Here is a 9,474-nt window from a genome sequence, read left to right as displayed (position 1 = left end):
TATTAATCCTCAGGTCCAAAAAATTAAACTTCTCTGTAATACTTAAATTACTCACATCCCTATAACATTTTACAATTTCAAACTTTGCTTGTTTATATGCTACACATTCTAAGAACTGGTGCATTTGCTGTTTCCTCTAACTTTCTAAAATTATAGAAGTCAGCATTGGGACTTCCTACAAATGCTGAAATCCTAAAAAGCACGTTTGTATCTCATGTCTTCCCTAGCCAGGGTTAGGAGCCAGGGGCTTTCCTGTTTGCACAACTGGAAGAGAATATCTGGAATATTTTTGCCATTGAAAATGATGCCTCAGTCTAAGTGACAGTGGAATCTCACCAGTGTGAAATCCATATGAGCAATTTCACAGTGATTGCAACCTCTCTTATTTGACTGACATCCATCCATGTAAACATAATGCGCTTCAGAATAGTGCTGCTCACCCTCGGAAAGTATCTGCCTGGATGCACCCTAATGATCATGCCAAATGGCACCTGAGATCTGCCAGCTCGGCTCAGGAGAAAGGGCTCTGGGTTCCAAATGCTGCAAAATATTTGGCAAAAGAAGCTGGATGAAATACAGAAGGTGGAAGAGAGTAGAAAGGAATGGAAGGATTTCAAAAACACCACAAGTACCAGGAGAACATCTTCCTGTGATGCCACTACAACTTCAATTTGTCTTATAAGGTGTTTTATAAAATAGGAAAGGTGTGCTAAAATGGAGCCTCTCAGTAAGGACTAGGAATGCTGAATGTTATGTATATTGAGTTTCTTTACTCCACACCAGCCATGAAATTGAGGTGCTGTCACTTGAATCAGCGCTTGTGAAGTGACAGAGGAATTAGAAGTGGTGTACCACAGCACAGCACTTCTTAGTTGGTATGGGGACAGGAAAGAAGCAAACCGCTCTGTGGCCTGTGAAAGAAGGGCCTGGCATGGACGAAGAATAAGCCGCTGTCACTTGCAGCCCATTCCAACCAGTGCACTTAGAAGACATGGAGGGTGCATGGCTGAGCTAACAGGACTCCAGTGAGTTTACTCAAGATCCTTTGCAAGCAGCTGTCAGCAGACAATCGTTGCAGTTTTTGTTTTGTGGGTACCTGAGGGCACTGGCCACTTCAAAGCACTGAAGAGAACAGCGTTAAGGGTACCACAGAGACTCCATTGCAACCTATCAAAATCTTGTTTTTGAGGGACTAGCAGTAAGACAGGTTTATGTTTTGATTCCTGAATCATCACTTTTCAGTAGAAAGACTGCATTTTACATGCTTGGCCCCAATATGCTAGTAGTTCTACTGTGAGAGTGGATCCCCGCACTTAGGTAGAGCTCTATTAACTGAAGGGGCTACAGATCCACTTACAGGAACATGTAGTCATGGAAGATTACTATTAATGATATTAGCAAAATCATTAGAAAAAAGTAGGGAGTAAAGCATTAAGAGGTACTATGTGTCACCTTACATACAAGCACTGTCAAACATCATTATGAGTGTTTGTTCTAAGTAATTTCTGGCTTGTTATAGCTAAGGTAATGGAAAATGATTCAAAATCAAAATGCTTTTGCTGATTTGTGTTATGCATTTATTTTTTAATAGAAAAAACACCCCTATTTGCTCTTTTTGTAGTAATTTCTCCATCCCAGGAGGGGATGGAGAGTTAAAGAGCACTGGAAAATACCTTGCCATTAATCTTTTTATTTATTGAGACCATCTGCTCCCCTGCTGATGTAAATTGGGAACAACGGCATGAGCGTATCCCTTTGCTTTCGGCGGAAAACCCACACCACGCTGAAGGCTGGGGGGCCACCACGGACTGGATAGAGGTGAGCCCTGACACGCTAGCCTGAAGACAGGGAGAGCCAAGTTACCTGCGGCTAAATGTTTCATGAGCTTTGCCGAGGGGGGTAGGGGGGGAACGGGACACGGGATGCACAGACACCACCACACCCTTATTGATAAACGTGTCCCAGTTACCCGAGCCCCGGCTTTTCCCTTGCCGCCGCCTGGGTGCAGGGTGCTTCGCTACAGCGCTGAAAGAGAGGGGGAAGCGCAGATCAACTTTTTTCAAGGTCAGTGCTATTCCTCGGCACCTTCCTTTTACGTAACTTGGCCGACAAAGCAGAGACCACCAAGACGCGCTCTAAAGATGGACTGCGAGAGCCGAAGAGCCTCCCTGCGCCAAAGGAGGCCGTTTCACGCCTGAATCCGCTGCCAGAGGGCCTCTGGAGCTGCCGGCCCGCCGCCATTCCCGCCTCCACGTCGGCCGCGCCCGTGGTCGGGGAAGCCTGCGGCGATGGAGAGCGCTGGCGGGGGGCCGGGCCTGGTGCCAGCGAAGAGCCGAAACCCCGGGCCAAGCTGCCATAGCAACTTCCCCACCCGGGCAGGGGAGAGCGGGCAGTGGGCTGCGGGCCCGGCCGTCCCGCGTCCCACCGGCCTCTCGCGATGTTGCTAAGGGCCCTGTGAGACTCAGCAGCGGGCGCCGCCGGTTGCTAAGGGCCGCCGCCCGGGGAGACGCGCGGCCGCCGCTACGGGGAGGGCAGCCGCCGCCTCAAGGTGATTCCCGCCGGCCCGGGGGGGCTCGGTGCGGGGTGGGGGCAGAGAGCCGGCGAGGGCGGTGTATAGCGACGCCCCTCTCCACAACCCGCGGGGCCCAACCAGGCCCCCGGAGCCTGGGGCTGGGCGGAACTGGGAGTGCGGGGCCCCGGGGCCGGGCCGGGCGGGGGGGTGGTGTCGGAGACCTCTTGGAGGGGCGAGACCGGTGCGGGCGGCTGCAGCAGCCGCGGTGCTAAACAGGTGCCTGGGGCGAGCGCGTCCAAGGTGCCCTGGCAAAGCCCCGCTGTAGTTTTAGGGGTAGCGTGAAAGGCCTGGTCAGGTGTAGCCTTTCCTCCTGACCCTTTTAAAAGGACAAGCTGCTTTCATACAGGAGTTGTCACTAGAAATCTGGTTACTGCCAAAAAGTGATAGGCAGTTGAGATGACTGACGACAAAAATCGAGAGGGGGTAGGAGTTCTTGCGCTCCTTTTATTTCTGTTACCTGCTGTCTTTGGTTTGTTGCGGAAAGTATAACTTTTTGTTGTTCAAAGCCTTGCTCAAGCAAAGGCTTGTGAAAGGATCAGTGCTGGCTGCAACAGGCCGCTTCTGAATCGTCCGTGGGTTTGGTCAGGCCTCGCAGTTGTGGGACAGTGCTAGGAAAAAGAATTTGAACTTGAAAAGACTGTACAAACTGTGCTTGGGTAAGGTTTTTTAGGGAGAAAATGATCATTTAAATTTGGCATGGAAACTGAGTGGAGATATGTCTGCTGGGAAAAAAACCCACCACCATAAAACCAAACACAACAAACCACAAACCTTTACAAATTAATTTTAAGATAAGTGTCACTGTGATTACATAAGTCAGATAAGACTTTTCAAAGCGAACTGGAGGTGAAACTGCAATATTCTCATGGTTTGTCTTTATGAATAATTTTAGTGGGGCTTTGCACTGATTGCTAACCAGTATCCAGATACTTGCACTTTTAAAAATGCCTAGTTACAGCACAATACAAAGTGAAGTTTTTCACAGGGAATTAGGATATTATCTAATGTTAAAGTCAAACTATAAGACTTAGGAGAGTGGTTTATATAGACCTAAAAATGCATTGACTTTGGTTAAATATCTTGAGACTCTAATTTATAAGCAAGATGGCTGCAGATCAGGGAGTTAAGACTATTACGAGGCATTTGTGTTTTTTCTTTTGTGTTTTGGGAGTTTTTTTAATATAATTTTTTTCTAGTGCAGTTTCTGTTAAGATGATTGAGTTAATGTTGAGTTATGTTTGATCAAAGTAAAATGTTCAGCAACTGTGCTACTTACTACAGTGAACTGCTAACTCAGGGAACCATTACCTTTCATAAAGGGTAACTCCTCCAGCTGGTGTTATATGGCTTTGATTTTTTTGTTTGTTAATAGTGTTTAAGTCTGAATAAGTGATTTATTATATTGTCTCTTCCAAGTGTGCATAGTGGTTTTTTGCAGATGCTTAGAGAGTCTTTGATTGACTTTTTTATATATAAAGTCAAAGGTCTTTAAATCATTCTTCCTTAAATAGACTAGAAATGTATAAACTAGAACTGCCACTGGGGGTTGGAAGTGTTCCTTGGCATATAAAGAAGTTTAAGCCATGAATTTAGTTTAATTAATCAAGATAGAAATGGAGCTTTTGGGGGTTTTTTTTGCAGCCTTTGAAAATTAAACTGATAAGATGCTGTCTTCTGGATTTGACAGCTGTTTCCAGTTTATCACTGCTGCTGCTTCTCCCAGTTTTTCCTAGTAGCTATAGGGTTAAATTGACAGAACTCTGTCAGGTCACTGCAGTTGATTACCGCAGGGAGATTAAACAGTTCTGATAATTCTACCTGGCTGCAAAAGCTGCCAGCACCTTTCGTCATGGGCACAGCAACAGCTCTCAGTAGAGGGATCCAAAAATCAGAACTGGGTAGCAATAGTGGATGAGAAGCAGCTGAGAGACTTGTAGAAGTTTCTCATCTAGATACAATCATTACATCTGTAAACCCCTCTTTGTTTTAAATTACAGTGTAGCCTTGCTCCTATTTGATGGGCAAGTCCTCAAGCAATTATGAACAGGAATATGCAGGTTTTTCTTAATGCAATATCTCATTTAAGAATATTGTACTAAGATAACAGGAGGTTTATTAAAACTATTTTGATTATTTTGTTTCCAGTTTGTCTGAAGATAAGCTCTATGAAATATTTCCCATCTGTGATCATGTTTTTTGATAGAAAATCTCACATTGTTGATAATGGGGGGAAAAAAGTGGCAATTTGAGGGATTTATGCTTTTCTTAGCATCTTGAGGGGAGGAAGACAACCAAAACTATAAGAGCGTGTTATTGTTATATTTGTTTTATACAGATGTCTCACTTCACAAGTGAAGATGAAGCTCTGCTACAGTCTATGCTTAGACGGTTGCTGCAGAGTGTGAAGGAAAAAATCACTGGAGCCCCATCAGTAGAATGTGCGGAAGAGATTCTTTTGCATTTGGAGGAAACAGATGAAAATTTTCACAAGTAAAAATTTTTTTGCTGTTTTTAATATTTTGAACAAGATAAAATGTGTTGAACTATGTTATTCCTGGGAAATGTTTACAATTTATATTGCTGTGTGCATGTGTATGTATTTATATATAGAGATATTCCTGTCACTAATCAATGCTGAAAAGATGCTAATTTAGAGAATAAAATTAATGTTGCTGTTTTTCTGATTTTTTTTTCTTTAACCTTTTTCACCCTTGGTAATATATTTTTACTGTAATAGTAATCGATGTGCTGTAAGACACAGAGGAACTTACAAAACTACTTAAATTAGCCAACTTGGGTTCATGTGTACATGTAATGTTCTAAATGCACATGCAAACAGAAGCTAGAAGAAATCCTCACTGAAGGCTGTCAGGCAGTATTTTTTACACCTGCTAGATAATATAATTTTGTTTTTCAAAATAAGGTGGATTTTCAGAAGGCAATTGGCTTCCATATTTGATTGTTCTGTCTGGATTATATTACTGAACCCTTGTATATCCTATCAGTTACTTGTTCTTTTAATTTATATTTTGAATAAAGCAGAAATGTATTCCCATCACACTTCTGTTAAATCAGACTTGACAGCATGACCTCACTTTACATGTGATCTAGATTTCTGGAGCCCACACTCCTCTTTCCTTTCCATGCTAGTCTAACTTGTTTATTTTTTTACTACATTGGAGATTTTTAGTATGCATTTGTGACAAGTCAAGAGAATATCAACCTGAAATGACCTTGAAGACATTTTAATAAGGACCAGAGTTCTGTGCCCTGACTTCTGAGACAGCTAATTCCCTGCCAGTTTTTTTTCCGAAGTGGCACTATCCAAATTCTCTTAAATTTGTCTAGATTTTAGCATTGCTTTGTCAGTGGTAGAAGTTAGGTAAAAGTAAATAAGTGAAATAGAACTTGAGTTTGTCTAAAACTTCACTATAATTTTGAAACTTTTATGCTTTTGTATGTTCTGAAGATGCTAAATGTTTTAAAATGTATTTTAGCTCAATTTTAATTTGTATTACAAATTGAATCAGGTAACACTTTTGTTGGTAGTCTTGTGAATTTTGAGCACCAGATTACTGGATGACAAGCACGAGAGTAAAAAACTTGGTTATAAACATAGCAAAGTTGAAAATTACATGTCATTTTGAAAGAAAAACATTTTTCTTTAAAGGAAGATACATAGAGTAGGGAGACCCAAACAACCAAAAAACCTATGAAATTCCTTCTGTCAATGTTTCTTTTGAGGACATACTAGGAGAATACTCAGGATGAGGGAGTAAAGTCTACAACTGGTGGCAACAATGCATACATAGCTTTCCCTTTAGAACAGTGAAACCACAGCATCCATTACTCTTTCTGATAAAAAAAAATGGTGATCCTAAAGATTCTTTCTTTTCATGAGAAAAGTTTAAACTTAACGTGTAATGGAAAACCAAGTATTGCTTTAAATGCAGAATTAGTCTCTGGCCCTGGAATATTTCTGGAGGTATTCTAGTCTTGTTCATGCCCCATAGCAGTATAGGCTGGTTTTCATGGGAGGTCTGAGAGTTCATACGGCAATTTATTAGTGAGACCATTAAGAAACTTTCTCCTTGACCTTTACCCCATCCACCCAGACTGCTAGCTCATTGATTAGTAGTGTGTGCTCTTGGATTGTCTGATAGGTTAGTTCAGCTCAGCATTTTGATCAGTGCTGTTTCTGCCTCATGGTTATTTTACCTCAGTAATTTTATCAGATTTTGAGACCTTACTTTATCCTTTGTTCCCACTTTGATGTAGAAAAGACAGAAATACAGGTTCCTCAGAAAGCTAATTAAAAGGAAAATTGAATCAAGTTCAAAATGTATGTGCAGTAGTAGAAATCAGGATTTTTAACTATATAAGTACCATGTTTTATGTTGTATTTTTTCCTTAAAGTCCTAGAGTTTTTTGAACACTTTTTTTTTTCCCCCCCGGTGCTTCCTTTATAAATCCAACCACATCAGTCTGACTTGATTCTGCATGTGAAGAAGTAGTTCTATCATTGCTGAAACACTTCTTTGTTACAAAACATGTTCAAGGGGGAAGAATGGTAGAGAAGATCAAGGCTAGGACATCAAGCAGACATAAACTTAGTGGCATGAGTAATGATGTGATTGCTGTGTACTTCAGAGCAAAGCAGTCACTGCAAAAATGTATACCCTGGAGATGTTACTGTCATAAAACAAATGGGAGAAAGTTTTATGAAAGCTTTCATTCAGTGGAGATTCGTGTGCAATTTCATTATTGCAAAAGTAAAAACCTAGCCTTGAAGACAAATGAAAATACAGATATACATAGTTGCATCTTTCTTGAGATGTATTTCTTTTACTTTCATTGAGAACAAAAGTGATGTAAGAATGGAAACGAGAAATAAAAAAAAGACCAAAAAAAAGACTGTTATACCTGATGGAACTTGAGGTGGGCAATCCAGTGAGGAAGTATGTATCATTATACAAGACCAATTTCTGTGCTTATTTTTTTAATGTATCTTGAATATAGTCTGATTTTTAGGTTTTTTTATTAATATCCAAAAAAGGCAAAAGCCGCTGCCTGTTGTAAGAGTTGCTTTTATTTACATACGTTTGCATTTTATAGCTTTGGATTCTACCTACACAGTGAACTGACTTTTTTATTTGAATTTTTCTCACTCTGTATTTATCCAAATTAACACAAAATAGTTGCACACTGCACTTGATATAATGAAAAGATAACGATGCATCTACTGTTTATGTATGATTACTTTTTTGTGTATTTCTGTTTGCCTTGTGCTTTATACAAATCAGAAGACTAACAAAAAAAAGTTCATATATTCTGAGCACCACTTTTCAGAAATTTCTGTAGCTAATACAGAGTCTGAGGACCCAGCCAGAGTCTTTCATTTGAAGTCCTCCTCCGCTTATTCTTGTGTTTAAACAAGTTTCCATGACTGTCTAGTATTAAGAGTGCAAAGTGCCAATTTCCTTATGTTTAACGTACACATGTAATCAGACAGCTAGTTTGTCAGTTTGACTGAGATCTGCGTACTGTCACAACACACAGACTTTCATAAGCCTTAGACATGCTCATACACTAGAATTTATGAATTGTATTTTCTGTGTTTCTTCTCATTTTGTATGTATACTGCATAAATAATAATACCAGGTGGATATACCATAAGACAGTGCTATCTTCAGGATGCTCCAAGTAATGTTTCTTTTGGAATTTAAAATCTGAGATTTCTTGATATTCTATGATTTTTGTCTACAAAACCCTAACCTTTTGTCTGAGTAGATTTTTACATTTAGAAGTACAAAAGGAAATTAGAAACTATGGTATTGTTTCTTCCTGGAATATGCTGATAATGACCATATTAAAGAAAATCAAACTTTCTTGTGGTTTTTTTACACCGTTGAAGTTTATTTCTCTGCAAGTCATAAACCCTTACCTTAAAGCAACAGGTCTGCTGGGAGAGAAGATAACAAATGTTAATATAATGTCAAAAATGTTTGACAGTGAGCTCAAAGAAATCTGTTACATTTTAATTTTGTATATTTGTTACAGCTATGAGTTTGTGAAATACCTTAGACAATATATAAATAATACTGTGGGATCTGTGATTGAAGAAGAAACAGAAAAATGTACTTCTGCTCAAAATCAGGGTGAAGTATCCGGCTATGACACGCTTGTCCAACGTGTTACTAAGAAGACCCGTGAATCAAAAGAGTGAGTGTATGCGTGTAATTCACATTTTTGTTTCTTCTTGGTCTTTGTCTTCCTTTCTCCTTTCCAGAACTTGTTTTGAAAAAAATAAATTCTGAACCAATGGGTAAAAAAAAAGATTCTTTGCTTTCAAAAATCAGTGCTAAGCAATTCAGATATTCCCACCTACATTGGAATTTGTCATGCTTCATCTCACTCCGGAATTAAGACTATGAACTATTGCATAAAAAGATTGGTAGCAAATCTACGAAGTTTTTGAGGTATCTAGGACTAGAGTTGGGCAGGGGTAAGATTTGCGAGAAGAATCACTACTTCATACTATTTCACTAGCTGCAAATTAAAATCAGTTGTGATATGGAAGTTAGGTAAAGGAAAAATTGGTTTTATCAGGTATTAAAGTCTGATAATTTCCTTAGATATAAATGGAGAGTCTACATGACAAGGTTGTTTTCTAACAAAACCCCCAAAAACCAAACCAACCAAAAAAACCCAATTGGAATACATGTGTATTTTTTTTAAATTGCTTCCTTGGGATCTAGCCAGGTGTCTTGTAAGAGTACTGTGTTTAGACAGATCTGATTTCACTGACTGGTTTAAAAGTTGAAGTTTGAGCTATCTTTCTTTGTATTTTAGTGTACATGTAAAGATACTCTTGCAGTGCTGTCTGTATCATGTATATTGTG

The 9,474-nt window shown here is 39.8% G+C and overlaps 1 protein-coding gene across 7 annotated transcripts in view; it reads left to right on the top strand.

The window, feature by feature from the left end:
* Positions 1–2,049: 2,049 nt before the first annotated feature.
* The window catches only part of TBC1D32 (TBC1 domain family member 32), an 89,802-nt gene continuing 82,377 nt past the window's right edge, over positions 2,050–9,474 (top strand). For 6 of the 7 annotated variants that reach the window (XM_054821981.1, XM_054821979.1, XM_054821983.1 and 3 more), the window contains exons 1-3: positions 2,085–2,548; positions 4,908–5,062; positions 8,633–8,794. In XM_054821981.1, coding sequence (XP_054677956.1) covers positions 4,908–5,062; positions 8,633–8,794 — 317 coding nt within the window. In that variant the 5' untranslated portion in view covers positions 2,085–2,548. Of the gene's footprint in view, positions 2,065–2,084; positions 2,549–4,907; positions 5,063–8,632; positions 8,795–9,474 lie in introns of those variants that run through there. The other variant, XM_054821980.1, reaches the window with a different exon arrangement.

This window comes from Grus americana, chromosome 3 (genome assembly GCF_028858705.1).
Source record: "Grus americana isolate bGruAme1 chromosome 3, bGruAme1.mat, whole genome shotgun sequence".
In the NCBI taxonomy this organism is placed as follows: domain Eukaryota; kingdom Metazoa; phylum Chordata; class Aves; order Gruiformes; family Gruidae; genus Grus; species Grus americana.
This window is presented reverse-complemented; position numbering and strand designations above follow the sequence as displayed.